The sequence below is a fragment of the Notolepis coatsorum genome (genome assembly GCF_963971535.1).
Source record: "Notolepis coatsorum genome assembly, chromosome: 14".
Classification (NCBI taxonomy): domain Eukaryota; kingdom Metazoa; phylum Chordata; class Actinopteri; order Aulopiformes; family Paralepididae; genus Notolepis; species Notolepis coatsorum.
In genome coordinates, this window is record NC_140178.1 from 62,884,603 (window position 1) to 62,902,851 (window position 18,249).

The following is an 18,249-nucleotide window of genomic DNA, read 5'->3' on the forward strand; positions in this document are numbered from 1 at the left end:
ATAGAGGTTAGTTTATTTTTATTTAGATATTGATTGAAGAAATGTTTTTAGTTGACGGCAGCAAATTGGGTGTGTTAACACAGACCCCCCTCCTCCTCACCCTCTGGTTCCAGAAGTGAGAATTAAGATATTAAGATTAGGATTAAACAAGAATCTTCATGCACCATAGAAATCAAAAGACCAATAGTTGCAATCGATAAATTTTTTATTAAAAACATTATTATATAATAAAGAAATAATTGCGGATCCAAAATCAATGTTGTTGTTTACATCTTGCATCTCCCTACTTCCCATTTCCCCACGTGGAATGCACCTGATTGGATAAATGACATGCTGGTGCTCTAGTGTGACATCTAATATATATATACCACCTATATACCTCAATAGCACGTATTTATAATATATAAACATGAATATTTATAGTATAGAAACATGAATAATTATAATATAGAAACATTCATATTTATAATATATAAACATTACTATGTATAATATTGAAACAGGAGTTTGAATAATAATAATAATAATAATAATAATAATAATAATAATAATAATAATAATAATAATAATAATAATAATAATAATAATAGATTTAATTTATGTAGCACACTTTAAACTCAGTGAGCTCTCAAGGTGCTTAACATGGACTTGTGTTCCTGTCTCAGTTATTTCATGTTATACCATCTTAAAATGTATCTATCTTTATGGTCTATGAGCACCATGGGTATATTTAACTCTAAAACTCCTGTCATCTTAAAGCGATAATGTGTAACTGTGGCGCCTGCTGCCTGTAAGCGGTACTGCCTCTGGTATCGTTCTAAACAAACGTCTGGTATCGTTCTAGACTCTGGTATTGTTCTAGACATACGTCTGGTATTGTTCTAGACATACGTCTGGTATTGTTCTAGACATACGTCTGGTATCGTTCTAGGCATACGTCTGGTATCGTTCTAGGCATACATCTGGTATCGTTCAAGGCATACATCTGGTATCATTCTAGGCATACGTCTGGTATCATTTGTTATTTGTGCAGAACTTATCATCAGAGCACCTTTTTCACATTCTTCCCCTGGAGAGGTAGAGCTGCTCTGTACTTCCCTGAGATCTGAGTTGCATCATGGTTCAATATGTGGTAACTTGACACCTTTAGCTTCAGCTACACAGAAAGTTGACTTGTCTTGATTTGAATGTATACTGTATGCTGCTGACTTCCTGGTAAATATCAATGGGTGTTTGTTGCCAATTTCCTTGCATTCTCAATGAGGGTAAAGAGATTTTTCAGTCGTTTATTGATCTATTTGGTGGAAAAGATATTATTCAATATAGAACATTTGTAAGGGTTTAAAATACATCTGGAGGGGCCAATAGGAGTCCACATCCGTCCAACAGGTCCTGCAAAATCTACAAGGCTAGGGCAAGGCACTTTTGATGATAGGCATTTAACACAGCCAATCAGAGTCCACATCCGTCCAACAGTGAACAGGAAGCATTGGGAGCCCTCAACTCGGATTGGCTGAGGGACGATGGGGGGGGGGGCTGGAAAGGGTGTGTGTGTGTGCACTAGGCTAGAGGAGGGGTGAACAGCTTGTCGTATTCCTCTTCAAACGAAACTCTCTTCAGTCTCTCCAAAGACAGCAGCATCAGCGCCCCCTAGAGACCAAAACAATATTACACATTATGTATTACTATATAGACCAAATATAATATACTATTACATATTACTATAAAGATCAAATATAAGCTATGCCATATTACTATAGAGACCAAATATAATCTTATAAATATAATACTATGTAATATGTATACCGGTATGACTGTGTATGAACAAATAATGGACTCTGTGAAGCGCTCTGGGTGTCATGAAGAGCGCTATATAAATCCAAGCCATTATTATTATTATTATTATTATTATTATTTATTATTATTATTATTATTATTATTATTATTATTATTATTATTATTATTATTATTATTATTATTACTATAAAGACCAAATATAATCTATTACATATTACTATAAAGACCAACTATAATCTATTACATATAAAGATCAAATCTAATCTAATCTAACGTTACCCAACACTGGCCCTGCCTACTTTAAATGTGTCATTCTGTCTGATTATCAGGCAGATTTGATCATGACTTTGATGATGATGATCTTACTTAAGTTAAAACTCATATTGCATGTTTTTTTATTTGAGGAAAATATCGACTAGCAGAATTACAAACTAAAAGAAAATTGCAGTGGGATTCCCCTTTAAAGAGAGAAGATGTTAACAGGAGAGAGAGAGAAGAAGAAATGTTAGGAGGCATTTATTCCAAATGTCCTGGAAAAAGAAGGTAGGCTAAATAAAACAATGTAGGTTAGTAGGTTAGCTGCAGGGTTTAGGGTATATAGCGTATACATGGTGGATATACAGTGGGGTGTAGTCAGTATAGGGTGCAGGCTGTATGGTTTAGATTCAAGATTCAAGAGCTTTGTTGGTCACATATAGGCCTGTCACGATAACACATTTTGCTGGGCGATTAATTGTCCCAGAAATTATTGCGATAAGTGATATTATTGCGGTTTTGAGAGAAATAATTTTTTTGAGAAATGTATTTCCCAAAAGTTTTCAATCAACTTTTTTTTTTTTACTAATATAATGATAATAGCATAATAATGCAAGGAAACCGTTTCAAAGTGCAATAAACCTTTATTTAACATTGGAAGACATTTTAAATATCCTAAATTACTACCTAACCAATCAGATATGAGGTAGCGTCAGAAGCAGAGTAACCTCGTTCCCAGTTTTATCTCTGTGAGAGCAATGATAAAACGAGCAGAGCAATGTGTGTGGACAAGAGGCAGGTTGCTACGTTTACTGTAGGAAGGGGCTTTTAGACCCATGTTTTTATTTTTTGCTTCGAAAAGAGGGACGTGGGACATTAGGTAAAATGGCTGTGCAGTATACAACCAAAAACGGGACACCTGGTCACCCTAATTGTGGCTCGCGTTTGTTTACTGTGGCTCGCGGATTATGTGATGGGCAAGCTACTTGGAAAATGTAGTAAGCTACACTACCAGTTACTCTCGATTAAAATATAGCTCAACAATAATCAAATAAACACAAATATATACTATCTCTATTGGAATGGAGACTTTTCAGCACAGGATAAACTAGGGATGGGCAAAAAAAAACAGATAGATTGATCACATGATGTACTTGAGTACTCGTGGAGGAAAACGCTGTACAAAATAAACGTCTTTTTCGGTGTTTTAGACTTTGCTCTTTTATTTTGAAACCCACCGACCGGAAGTATTGTTGTTATTATCCTAGCAGAACCTATGAGCGGACAACTTGTGTCGTCCGGTTCTGTGTTTTTGAGCTAATGATAAAACAAATGTTGAGATTGTTGGTGAACAACTAACTTTAGGTTAGTTTTAACGTTAGCTACTAACGTTAGATGCAGCTACTACAGGCAATCAACGATGAGGAGGAAGCATCATAGCATCAACGCTAGATCTTTAATCTTTATTTAGCAGTCCAGTTTCTCCGGGCAGTAGCGTATAGCGTTTGTTCACGCTACATCACTACTTGGGTCTAAAAATAGCTACACTACAAAGAACGCTACTTGGTTCAAAAGGAGCGCTACTGAGAAATGTAGTTAAGCTATGTAGCGTTGCTACTGCCCAACATACGCATGGTGCTCACAGGAGCTCCCGTGCTGTACTCTGTAGTAACGTCAGCGGCCCGCCTCCCCACACGGAGAGGTTCCCGCCTCATTAAAACAAACACGCAAATAGCAATTAATTGCGCCCGTCAAAATCATTGCATTCATTTTCATTATTGCGCAATAAATTGATTTATTGCTTATTGCAACAGGCCTAGTCACATACATACTCAAGACATATAGTGAAATGAACGTGGCCATGCCCGCCTTCGATTGTGCAAAAAATACAAATAATAATAGAATAAAATAGAATAAATAATAAAATAGACATGATAAAAAGTACTAAGATAAAATACAATACAATGCTAAGATTACAAATTAAAAGGTAGGTGCAAAAGTGCCCTGCCCTACCTTAGGGTGTAGGCAGGGTGTAGAGTGCAGGCTGTAGGCTATACGATTTAGCTATACGATGTAGGGTGTAGTGTATAGGATATCGAGTGTAGGCTGTACAGTTTAGGGTGTATAGGATGAAGGCTGTATGGTTTAGGGTGTAGGGTTCAAGTTTGTTTTTATTTGTCAGGTATAATGTACATTACAGTGAAATGCTTGGTTCTGTATGAGCGCCTGATACAGTTTACTGCTTCATACAGTAAAAAAGTAACTAAAAGAGGAATAACACTATACAATATACATACAATACAATATACAAACTAAATACAACCTAAGTACAACCTAAGTACAATGAAGTAAAAAGGCAGACAATGAGGTACAAAATGCAGACAATGAAGTACAAAAACATTTTTTTAAGGCAAGGTGCAAATGCAAATGAGGTATGAATGTAGTGCAAATCTCTTTAATAAATATATAAATATAATGTAGTGTTTGAACTGGCGCCCCCCAAAAGTGGCAATTAAAAGAAAAATATTATTAATAGTTTGAAACACAAAACAGCTCAACATAAATACAGTACAATACAGACAAAACGCACTAACAAATGGGGGGGGGGGTTGCAGATCAGACACTTCTACATTCAGTCATAACTATTCTCCAAATATGTTCTTATAAAGATCCAGGGACCGTCCTCTCCATGGTCATATTCAGCGAGTGTTGAAGCTGCTCGTTCCATTGTCAATAGGTCCATGAAATCCCTCATTCAGGTGTCGATGCAAAAACAATTTGGTTTTTGTATCTTCCAATTCAACATGATTGTACACTTAACTGATAAGTGCGCTAGTACAATGATGCATAGCGTGAGTGCTGATTGTATACCAACTACCCCTATGCCCAAGAGGCAGACTCTTGGACATAAGGGTATTTTAACATCGAGAATAGAGGATAGTTTTAAAATAACCTTGTGCCAAAAACTCTTCACTGTGGGGCAATGCCACAACATGTGGATGAGTGTTCCTACCTCCCCACATCCATGCCAGCACAAATCTGAAATGGCATGATCCATTTTCTTTATTTTACATGGTGTAATATAGGCTCGATGAACTACCTTTAATTGTATGCTTTTGTATCTTACACATTTTGATGATGTTCTTGTATTTTTTAATACTGTCTCCCATTGTGGTGCAGTCAAGGAAACATTCAAATCCCTCTCCCACTGCTGTTTAATGGAGGCCAGGCCATCTGATGGGCTAAGTGACAGTAACCTGTAGATCTTGGATACTGACCTCCTATCTGAAGCGATCCTTCTTAGTCTGTCATCCATATCCTTGTTGATCCCCAAATCTCTGTTTTTAATAGAAAGTGATCTTACTACAGATCTTAACTGAAAATACAGCATGAATTCACAATCCTTCACAATCTGTCCTAGTTGATGTATTCCTTTACCCTGCCATGAAGTGTTTACTATTGTACTTCCACCAGCCATTAATAGGGGGTTAGACCATATTGGGCATGAAGGTAAGGAGATCCCTTTGAAGGCTAACCGTTTCTGTAGTGCTTTGACTATCTCACATGAAAATCTTATTAAAGGGTTATCCATTTTAAAGTTGTAGTAAAGAAGGCACGGCAGCACCTCTACTTCCTTATGCGCCTAAGGAAGTTCAAAGTGAGTCAGAAGATCCTTAAGAACTTCTACTCAGGCACAATAGAGAGCATCCTGACTGGTAACATCACCTCCTGGTTTGAGAATAGCACCGCACAATAAGAGTGAAGCTATTCCTCTGAATAACCTGACCCACCCTTCACATATTGGTTCTGCTCCCTTAAGGCCTGACCATACTTGGCTCCGCAAGCCGCATCCGCACATGCGCATTGATGTGCGTGACGTAATTTGTGTAATTCTCGTCAGCGCGCTCGTCCGCGCGGACCTCGCATCCGTGTCGCCCAGGGCACACACAACGCGAATGAACACGGACGGACGGACGGACGGACGGGCGGCTGCCGCTTCACTTCCGCTCCCATGTTAATGGACGCTACTGTGCACACTGGCCGCAAGCGGGCGCGCGCCTCACGGGCGGCAAGCTATCTTTTCTGCTTTGGTTGGATTCGAGGCGGCGCGGGAGGCGTGCGAGCCACGCGACTGATTGATTGATTGATTGATTGAAAATTGTATTAACAGATTGCAGAATGGGTACAATCAGTGGCGTAACTCTCTCTCCAGGTGTGCGGGGGACAGATTTGTGGGCGTGGCGAGTGACGTCGCTGGGGGGGGGGTTAGGGGGGGCCCCCCCCCTCTCTACCTAGATTTTTTTTTAAATACCAGGGGTGCAATACCGCATTTTTTGTATCTTTTTTGTATCACAAACAGTACTGTATTTGCATTGTATGTCATAAATGTATAGAGTTTCAAGTTTCTTTAATAGTTGTCATACAGAAGTACAGAATACTTTTGTACAAAATGCTTCTAGATGTAGCAGTACTGTCTATCTGTATGTCATGTATGTCCTGATTAATTGAAAATGGGGGACCCTGATACAGTACAGCTCAATACATACAATTGTTAAGGGGATGCAGACCAGAGAAAGACTTTCGTCTTGTTTACATCAGGGTCCCCCATTTTCAATTCATGACTGAGCTGTACTATACTGTACCCATTCTGCAATATGTTAATAAAGTGTTCAATCAATCAATCACTTGGCCCCAGAACCTGGATAAACACTTAGATTCCCAAAAGTAGTGATAGACTGTAGCCTGTAGGTACCCAGGTCTGTTTGACATTTCGAACATATTTAAAGGAGATATTGAACGGCCCATTTTGTTAGTTCTTTTTTCAATACGTTGCTGCAAACTATTATTTGTAAAAAATATTGAACCACACAGACAGCAATCAGAATACTGGCATTTCCATAACGCTTTGCCACCGCGCATTCAGTCCACACTGCAGCTTTCATCTCTACAGTATATTTTCAAAAACATGAGGAACAACTTTGCTTGAATTGTCTTTATTATGAGTTAGAGAGAGAGAGCTCGTGCTGCTGCTGGTTTTATGGAGGGCTGTCTGTCGTCCGCGCGCTCTGATGTCGGACTCTGTGTGCCAGGCCAGGCGCTCGATCCCGTGAGGGAGCCGCGCGTGAACTTCGTGCCCGTTGTGTGTGCCCGTGGCGTCAGCGCGCAGGCCAAATTTTTTAACCGTGCGGATACCTCCAGGCACCACAGTGCCAGGTTCTCTACCTCTCCCAGGTAGGCCCTCTCATCGTTTGCAGAGATCAGGCCCACCACAGCTGTGTCGTCAGCAAACTTGATGATTGTGTTGCTGTTGTGCTTTGCCACACAGTCAGGAGCGAGGAGGGGGCTCAGAACACAGCCCAGGGGGGCACCTGTGTTGAGAGTGATGGATGAGGAGGTGCAGTTACCTGCTCTCACCACTTGGGGTCTTCCTGTCATGAAGTCCAAGACCCACTGGCAGGCGTCTATACTTTCCGTAGCCGCATTTCTGCAGGACGCTCTCTGATTGGCCACTGACTGACGCTCTCTGATTGGCCACTGACATGTTTGCCCAATCGCGTGACGAGCTGTGTCTTTGCCCATTTCCGCGTCGAACAGCCTGCAAACTACCTGGCGTTCTATCGCCATGCTCTAAGACAAACTCTAACCTTAACCAACTTCGAAAGAGTGCCTAAGCTTAACCGTCGAAAGAACTTGCCGTCACGCTCTAAGACAAACTCTAACCTTAACCAACTTCGAAAGAGTGCCTAAGCCTAACCAGTGTAGAAACTGACGTCGGCCAATCAGAGAGCGTCCTGCAGAAATGCGGCTACGGAAAGTATAGACGCCACTGGCAGAGGGCGTGAATACTTTCGGCAGCCAACTTGCCCTTCCGCGTTGCTCTGATTGGCCGAGCGCGCGCATGCGCATGAGCCGCGACGCGCTCCTCAGCCAAGATGCATCCAGCTCAGCCAGGCAGGAATACTGCGCTCCCAATTTATACAAATGGAAGTATTGATTACGCCGTAACGAATCATTAAAAAATATACCGTTAACTGGAATATGTTGTTTCTTTACACATATGTTGGATTATGTAATTGGTTTGTCATGACAAACCAATAAAAAATCGCGAATTAACCGGTGGCTACAACAACACACAGTAACTACATGCATCATTGTTTACAATGAACGGTGGGGCGTATCGAAAGGACTGGATACGGACGCGTTAAACTAACCTAAAGTTAGTTGTTCACCAACAATCTACAGACACAAACAAACACAGAACCAGACTGTTATATTAAATTAATTGATTGCTGTTTAACGCGTCCGTGTCCAGTCCTTTCGATACGCCCCACCGTTCATTGTAAACAATGATGCATGTAGTTACTGTGTGTTGTTGTAGCCACCGGTTAATTCGCGATTTTTTATTGGTTTGTCATGACAAACCAATTACATAATCCAACATATGTGTAAAGAAACAACATATTCCAGTTAACGGTATATATTTTTAATGATTCGTTACGGCGTAATCAATACTTCCATTTGTATAAATTGGGTTAAGCGGAGCGCAGTATTCCTGCCTGGCTGAGCTGGATGCATCTCGGCTGAGGAGCGCGTAGCGGCTCATGCGCGCGCTCGGCCAATCAGAGCAACGCGGAAGGGCAAGTTGGCTGCCGAAAGTATTCACGCTGGCAGAGGTGCGTTATTTTTTTCCGTAGCCGCATTTTGCGGAGACACTCTCTGATTGGCCACTGACTGACGCTCTCTGATTGGCCACTGACATGTGCGCCCAATCGCGTCTAACAGCCTGCAAACTACCTAACGCCTAGTTTATCACTGGTTAAGCTTAGGCGACTCTTTCAAAGTTGGTTAAGGTTAGAGTTTGGAATCAGGGCTGGTGTTCTATCGCCCTGCTCTAAGACAAACTCTAACCTTAACCAACTTCGAAAGAGTGCTTAAGCTTAACCGGTGTAGAAACAGGCGTCACACGATTGGGCGCACTGTCACATGAAGTGGCCAATCAGAGAGCGTCTCTGCAAAATGCGGCTACGAAAAAAAATAACGTGGCAGAGGTCGTAGTTCAAGCCCAGAGGGCCCTCATTTATCAACGTTGCGTACGCACAGATATGTGCGTAACCCGTGCGTACGATCGTTTCTAAGCAAAGTGTGGGACTTATCAATTTGAACGTGTGCTTGACTTTGTGCGTATATCTACACACAGCTCAGAGCATGCGTACCTGGGCGCCCGGTGGTAGAATTAAATTGCAGTCTGCAACGCGGAAATAAGCTTCCGTGCATTACTTCCAACACTGGCGTGTTCAACTTCTGTATGACCCGTAATTCATTATAGTTCATTGTAAAATAGCGACACTAGTGTAATTATAACGGGCTCACGCGCGTACAAGAGGTTGGCCTGCTTGTTTGGCACCGGGGGCAGACGCAGAACACCCACCTCCAAACGCGATTAAATATTGTTTCAAATAAAAAGCTAAATACTATTATTTTGTGTGTCATGTTTCCAAATAAGATTGGCCACAACGAAATGCTTTCTACTGCAATTTGTTGGTTAGAATAGATTACCTCCGTTGAAACTTCATTGAGACTAAAAGTAAAAGATTTTTTATTTTTTTTTGTGAGCTCCGCGCACAGACGTGATAATAATAATAATAACAATAATAATAATAGCTTAATTTTATATAGCGCCTTTCAAGAGACCCAAGGTCGCTTTACATAGATAGGGGGGGGGGAATAACAAAGTAACACACATAGTGGACAGACACAACATATAAATATGAATGATGATGGAATTCAAGTTCGCATTTTTATTGGTCACATAGGCAGGCTATACATAGGTTACATGGCACGGCCCATCGTGATATTGTAGATGGATCGAGCAATAGACTGTTACTGTACCACCCATGTAGCTATCAAAGCTCCATCACAAATGCAGTTATGTGAATAGAAAGGGATTCCACTCGGTCAATGTACAGAAGAGAATACTACAGATAATCTGCGATGCACATTTTGGCTGATAATGTGCCGGTGGCCGGAGTCTCATTCAGGCCTAATTGTATTTAATTCAATTGTAATGTTATTACTGGGGTATCTAAAACATCACTTAAATGCAGATCAGGGTTATCCACTGAAGCCATAATGACTCTGACCAGAACCACAGGCTCACGACGAGCGCACAATAGGCATTGTAGAGCGCAGAGTTGGCCTGCTGAAATTGATTTCATTTTAGTCATTACAGTGCTTAATGTCGGGTCAGCTTGTCATTTATTTCTGTCAATGTGCTGGTTCTGTAGCAGGACTGGGTCAGTCAACATCCTTGGCTCCCGGCGCACCGAAGATAGACACGCTCCCTCCTCCTCAGCGGAGTTGTCTGTGAACTTGGCAACTTCATTGGATTTATTTATTCTCTAAAAATATCTATAATCATACGATTAAATATTGTTTAAAATATACTATTATTCTGTGTGTCATGTTTCCAAATAAGATTGTTCACAACGGGAAATGCTGTATACGTTGAATTAGTTGGTTAGACGTCACCTCTGTGATCAATCTCGCTCTCAGTGAAGTTTCTCAGAGTTTGCTCGGGTTAGACCATTATTTCACATCCCATGGGGGTGTTGCATGACCATATATGGATAATCATGCACGAGCATTGACGGTAAGGACGAATGGTATTTATCAATACGGAGTGTGCGTAGGACCCGTGTACGCACGGTTGTTAAATCCCGATATTTCTGTGTGTACACACATTCTAAATTCTGTGCTTAAGTACGAATATAGAACACTTTCTAAGAATTGTTGATAAATGAGGGCCCTAGGTCTCTGAGCAAGTTGACTACGAGCTTGGAGGGGACAATGGTATTGAATGCTGAGCTGTAGTAAATAAATAGCATTCTTACATAGTTCCCCTGCCTCTTGTCCACGTGTGATGCTGCCGTGTGCAGCACATGGGCTATGGCGTCCTCCGTGGACCTGTTGGGGTGATATGCAAATTGCAGGGGGTCCAGGGTGTTGGGGAAGGAGGAACAGATGTAGCCCTTTACCAGCTTCTCAAAGCACTTCATGGAGTGAGAGCTACGGGACGATAGTCATTGAGGCAAGCGGGCGTGGACTTTTGGGGTACAGGGACAATAGTGGACTTTAGGTGGGGATGACAGACTGTTCTAAGGACAGGTTGAATATGTCAGTGAATACCAGGGCCAGTTGGTCGGCACAGACTTTTAGGATGCGACCAGGGATGCTGCCTTCCTGGTATTCACTTTCTTAAAGGGAGACATCAGTGTTCAGCATGGGTGCCTTTTAGTCTGTCATCGTTCTGAGGCCGTGCCACATACCTCTGGAATCTGCCTGTTCAAACTGAAGCTCCACCTTGTCCCTGTACCACCCCTTTGCCTCAGTCACTGTTCTCCTTAAATTGTCGCGCACCGCCTTGTGCTCGTTCATGTTGCCTGTCACGAGCCCGGCGTTGTAGGCTGAGGTGCGCGCATTCAGAGCTTCACGGACGGATGTGTCTATCCAAGGCTTTTCCAAAGTTTGGGAAAACTCTAATTGTGGTGGAGGGGATTATTTCTTCTACCAGAGTACCAACAAAGTCTAGCACTGTTTCAGTGTAATCATTTATATTGTCTGTGTTTTCACGAAACAGGCTCCAGTCTGTGCAATCGAGTGCAGCTTGGAGCGTGTTCTCTGAGTCCACAGACCAACGCGTCACTTCTTGTGTTTCCGCGGGAGCGCGCTTGAGACTTTGTTTATACTTTGGCATAACAAAGATGGCGTCGTGGTCAGATTTATGACTATGACTTATACCTGTCCTTAAATTGCGAGTAGCAATGGTCTAATATATTCTCACCTCTGGTGGGACAAGTCACATGCTGATAGAAGTTCGGTAAAACTTTTTTAAGATTCGCCCTGTTAAAGTCCCTGCAACCACAATAGCAGCATCTACCTTAGCTGTCTGGAGTTTGTTTACCTCGTCATGAAGCTCTGAAAGTGCTGCCCCAGTGTTGGCTTGAGGAGGAATATAGACTCCGATTAGGATGACCGACGTGAATTATCACAGGATGAAGAATAGTCCACACTTGATGGATATATATTTATATTCCAGGTTGGCCGAGCAGTGGTCCGATAGTTCCTTCACGTTCCCCGGATCGCACTAGTTGTTGTTGATCATGAAGGACACTCCACCACCCCTCGATTTTCCGGAATCCTCCGTTCTGTCCTTACGGTGAACGGAGAAATTGTCGGCCAGCTGTATGGCATGGTCTGGGACCTCTGGCGTCAGCCAAGTCTGGGTGAAACAGAGGATGTTGCAATCCCGAATGTCCCTCTGGAATTTTATTCTAGCTCTGATGTCGTCCAGTTTGTTTTCAATGGACTGGACGTTGGCCAGCAGGATGCTGGGGAGTGGTGGTCGGTGAGCCCGGGACCGGAGTTTGTTCCGAATGCCGACTCTTTTCCCCCAACATCTCCTATGCCTGGGGGAGTTGTTGTTGTTCTTCTGCCTGAAGATCTCCACCGCCCATTGTTCGTCAGCGAGCCAGTCGAGAGAGCAGTCCAAGCGGTGAGTATATTGTAATCCAATGTCGATAAGTGACTGATGGTCATATACATTAAATGCACCAGCAGTTGGTGCATAAAAAACACGTAAAACTATACAAATTAACCAAATAAAGCACAATCTCGACGGAGCCCACAGAGAGGCAGCCGGACAGTGCAGCACCATCTTGCTACGCATTGGTCAACCATACACAGTGGGACAACCAGACACAGTGAGACAACCAGACACAGTGAGACAACCAGACACAGTGAGACAACCAGACACCAGACCATGGTGAAGGCTGTACAGTTTAGATTGTAGTGTATAGGTTATAGGGTGTAGGCTGTAGGCAGAGGTGCGTTCCTGATTGGCTGACTGGTTGCACTATGTTTTGATGACGCCACGTGCACGTGCGCTCCAAGTTTTGTGTGAATGTATCTGAGAACGTATTTGAACACACTTGATGACCTGAGCTATTGTTATGCAAAGTAGCCATGTGGGTACTTAGCGAGTTGGAGCATCAGCCGAGTGCAGCGCATTCCTCAGGTTTGGTGTGAACGATGGTCTGACTCAGGCAGAGCACCGTTCATACCAAACCTGTGAATGCGATTGCCATAAATTGTTATGCTTATGTAGGGTAGCCAGGTACGCGCGACGAGTCGAGTGCAGCGCGTTCTTGATTGCACGCGCATGTGCACGCACATCCGTGCATGTGCGTGCACAAGCTTCTGCTCACAAAAGCTTGGTTGCACGTTGTGCAACCCCGTCCCATGAGCCCTCTGGCTGTAGGGTACAGACTGTAAGATGTAGTGTGTAGACTGCAGGCTGAAGTGTCGTAGGGTGCAGGGTTGGGGGTTAGTCTGCAGGCTGAGGTGTTGTAGGGTGCAGGGTGAAGGGTGAAGGGTTTAGACTGTAGATTGAACCTACCCAGGTAAACACAGAAAAGAAACAGAAGATGATCGTGGCTCTGGCTGCGTCGGCTCCTTCATTCAGAGGGTTGTCCTCTTCCTTCGACACCTGCCATTGGTTGGACAGGAAACAGAACCCAACGAACCACACAAATGACCAGAAGGCTGTTGGAGGGAGAGAGAGAGAATGACCACGTATTTCAATAAAATTAGTTGGTACTGTTCCAACCTGCAGCTATAAAAAAAATTGCACAGGAATAAGTAATAATATATATTATAATATTAATAATAATATTATATATTTTTCTCCCATTTTCTATTTTTCTCCCATCCCAATTTCGTATCGTCCAATTCTACCCTCCCCTGTCTCGAACGTTGTTAGGCCATGCCTCCCACAAGCCGGCTGCAATGTGGACTAAGCCTTACTGTACATCACGTGTCCCCTCCGGTACTCGAGGAAGCAGCAGTCGCATCTTTTCACCTGCACAGCGCGATCTCTCAGTGTCGGGGGTCTGTGTTTGGAGGGCACGCCGCCCCCGTCACTTCCTGATTCTGCTGCGCAGGCGCACCAACCGACCTGTAGGAGTCGCTGTCCACAATGTCCGATCCCCACCCATCAGTTTTCCCACCCCCTAATACTGCCAATTGTATTAGTATGAACGACCAGCCAAGCTGATAGCAATGCGGAGAGCTGGGCTCGAACCCAGGAAGGCTGCAGGCCCATATGGTATAACAGGACGCATACTTAAGTCCTGTGCAAACCAGCTTGCCCCGGTGTTCACCGCCATATTTAATCAATCCCTGGCGGAGTCAGTAGTCCCTGCCTGCTTCAAGATGTCTACCATCATCCCTGTACCGAAGAAACCCTCCCCAACATGTCCAAATGATTACAGACCGGTGGCACTCACCTCTGTGGTCATGAAATGTTTCGAGAGGCTGGTCAAGGACCACATTTGTGCCTCTCTCCCCAGTGATATGGACCCTATGCAATTTGCATACAGGACAAACAGGTCCACTGATGACGCGGTCTCCCAGGTACTGCACAGCACTCTCTCCCACCTTGACCGTCAGAAGGGGGGCTATGTGAGACTGTTGTTCATTGACTACAGCTCAGCGTTCAACACCATAGTCCCCACCAGACTGGTGGACAAGCTGATCGAGCTAGGCCTGAGCTCCGCCCTGAGCGCCTGGGTACTGGACTTTCTGAGTGAAAGACCCCAGGCGGTCAGGGTGGGGGGTCAGACCTCCAACACCATCACCCTGAGCATCGGGTCCCCCCAGGGCTATGTTCTAAGCCCCCTGCTGTACTCACTCTACACACACGACTGTGCGGCCAAGTTCAGCTCCAACTCCATTGTGAAGTTCGCCGACGACACGGTGGTGGTGGGGCTGATCTCGGACAACGACGAGAAGGCCTACCGAGAGGAGGTTGAGGTACTGGAACGTTGGTGCCAGGACAACAGCCTGCTCCTGAACATTGGTAAAACCAAGGAGCTGATCGTGGATTATAGGAGAGGACAGCAGGAGACACACACACCACTGACGATTAACGGGGCTACCGTGGACAGGGTGAGCAGCTTCAAGTACCTGGGGGTCCACATCTCAGAGGACCTGACATGGTCAACACACATAGACACAGTAGTAAAGAAAGCGAAGCAGTGCCTCTACCACCTGAGACAGTTAAGGAAGTTCAGAGTATCGGGGAAGATACTCCAGTCCTTCTACTCAGGAGCTGTAGAGAGCATCTTGACCGGAAACATCACTGCCTGGTATGGGAACAGCACGGCACAGGACAAGAAGGCCCTACAGAGAGTGGTGCGCTCAGCCGAGCGTACCACGGGTATTGCGCTACCTCCCCTGCAGGCTCTATACAACAAGAGGTGCAAATCCAGAGCCTGCAGGATAATGAAAGACCCCCACCACCCCAATAACAGCCTGTTCCAGCTGCTGAGGTCAGGCAGACGCCTGCGAACTCCAGCTACTAGGACGGAGAGGCTTAGGCTAAGCTTCTTCCCCCAGGCCATCAGAGCCTTGAACAATGAACATTGAGAGACACAGAAACTGAACTATCCACACACAAGCACATACACGACACGCACGCTGAGCACGCTCACACACTAGCAGCCACTTTAACACTCATGCCGCACACACGCACACTTATGGCCAGAGGAAAGGCCACTTAAAGTAGTATAGCATCAGGAACAGTGTATTGCACTACTAAAGCTACCTAGCATGTCCTATATGCTCTGTAAATACTAATGTACAGATACCGAGATGGCACACCATGTACCTGTTTATTGCACTGTTTTATCGGATTCTATTAATATGTTGTACCACTGTATTTTATTGGATTCTATTATATGTTGTACCACTGTATTGCACATCGTCGCGGGCAAGACCAGCCGCATTTCATTGTATACCTGTATGCCGTGACAATTAAAACTCTTGACTTGACTTGACTTGACTTGACTCCTGCATTGGTGGTGAGCGCATTGCCCACTGCACCACCTAGCCGCCCGAATAGTAATAATCTGACCTGCTGCTCCAATATCATCCATGACAGTTTCCAGGTACAACATATCAATAAGGGTTTTGCCGTGTATTTCTAGGCTAGCTACATAACACTGGACTTATTATTTGAGTCAGTATCAAGTTATACCTTTTATGATTCAGGGGAATCTACCCTTTATTTCTCATGCCGTGTAAAGTCACCATCATACATTACCGTTGTGTGAGCATATAATATTTTACTAGGGCTGTCTTTTTTTATTATCGCGTTAATTAGATTAATGAATTACACAGCAAATTATCGTGTTATGAAAATTAACTCAAAATTAATTTAACAAAAAAAATATATTTTATTTAAAAGAAATGTAATCTCATTCATTCCATAAGAACGTATAATACACATTTACAGACTTGATTATAGAATATAGAATATCAGGCTTAAAATGGTTATGCGATTAAAATGAGATTAGATTAGATTAATTAATTACAAATCCTGTAATTAATTAGATAAATTGTTTTAATCGCCTGACAGCACTATATTTTACATAAAAAGAAACACCCAGTGAAAAAAACATTCAATCTATTTAGGTGTTTTGAACATCCATGTGAAATGTGGTGCAAATACACCCTTTCCTTAGTGAGTGACATTTATTTGGATATTGTTCTGGGTATTTTTACATTTAATTGATATTATCTGGATCATCCTTAAAGCCCAACCTCTAGGTTAAACCCTACTGATCAATTATGGGTAGTTTACATCATTGGTATATAATTTCATTATTTATTTTTTTCCATTTGACACCGGAAATGCCACTCTGAAAGAGTTAAAAAGGTCCACGCACGAATAACATGCACGCGCGAATCAAAAAAGCTTATCAAACGCCGACGTCACAACAGGTGTGGCTTGCATATTAATGAGCCGAATCTAATGTTGCTTTTCCACTAAAATAAAGTACTCAGTTTGTCTCCGTGTGGGGAGGCAGGGCTGCTGATGATCAGCATGAGAGCTCCAGAAATGACACGTGAAAAACTGCAGACCACTGATTGGTCAGAAGAGAGACACGGTGACGTCACTGTTTGGGGAGTCTGAACGAAAACAGAACGCCGCCATCTTTGATGTCTCGCGTAGGATGTCTTTTGTATGTTTGCAGCAAGAAACAAGTGCAATAAAAAAGGATACAGTCACTGTGTATTCTGCCTCATTTATTGATGAAACAAAACAGACATCAACACAATTTGCCACCGAGCGGAGAGTTTAGTCTGACAAAAAGATCGCTGATTAGTTACGCTTGTTGTTGGGGGTTAGGGACGTAACGTTAGTTAGCCTAATGCTAACGTTAGCAGATAGACACGAGAGGCTATCTGTGTAGAATAGACACAATGAGGTAACGTTAGCGTTAGCATAATAGACACAACGAGAGTCTGGTTAATGTTGTTATTGATTGATTGAATGAAAACTGTGTTTTACTCTGGCTTGCCAAGCTCATCATAGCCCCTTTCGTGACTGATGCACCGAGTGAAGCTTGTGGACTCTACAACAGCGGCGGCGCGCCGGAGCCCGCAGCGCTAGTTAGCTCATAGCTATCGTGTAACACTAGCCTTTGCGGGCTCGGGCGCCCTGCGGCTGCCGCCGCCGTCGCGTCCATGGGCCCCCCGGCAGGGCACCCGTGGGGACGGGTCGGGGTGTACAGAGAGGAGAGAACCATTTTGGGTCGGCCGTTCATGCCGGCCAGCAAGCCGGATGTCGGGATATGTTGTTAGCACAATAGCTACCAAGCTAAGCTATGTTATCTACTAACGTTATAAACACTATGTGTACAACGACCAGGGTTTCCGTTAGAAAAAATTGTTGCCGGTCTCAGGGTCCGGTAGATTTTTATCTACCGGTCAAATGAGAGAAATTCCGGTCAGAGTTTATTGAGCTTAAAAACAACAGGCTATTTAAAGAATGACATCCTCAAGGCATGTCGATTTATAATATTTTAACTTAAAGCTAGGCTACTTTTGCGTATACAGTCATTATATTCCAAATAAAATAAGTCCAGAGACTCCGTGCTGCTGCCGACTTTAAATCAAATAGACCTGTGTCTGTGGGCAGTCGGCCCGACATTAATAAACAGCAGTCTGTTATAATCACATTTATGAGCTAACGAATTCCGTTATATTGGACATTTGTATTAATTATATCAAGCGAAGAACTGAGAAATTTGGCAGAGAGACGGCAACATTATCGTGGGTTTGCGTGATGTATAT

General features: G+C 43.4%; 1 protein-coding gene across 1 annotated transcript in view; it reads right to left on the reverse strand.

Annotated features, from left to right (window-relative positions):
- Positions 1 to 1,206: 1,206 nt before the first annotated feature.
- The window catches only part of syngr1a (synaptogyrin 1a), a 103,824-nt gene continuing 86,781 nt past the window's right edge, over positions 1,207 to 18,249 (reverse strand). The window contains exons 3-4 of the mRNA XM_084329419.1: positions 13,508 to 13,653; positions 1,207 to 1,650 (exon numbers count right to left, since the gene is read on the reverse strand). Coding sequence (XP_084185545.1) covers positions 1,561 to 1,650; positions 13,508 to 13,653 — 236 coding nt within the window. The 3' untranslated portion in view covers positions 1,207 to 1,560. The remainder of the gene's footprint in view (positions 1,651 to 13,507; positions 13,654 to 18,249) is intronic.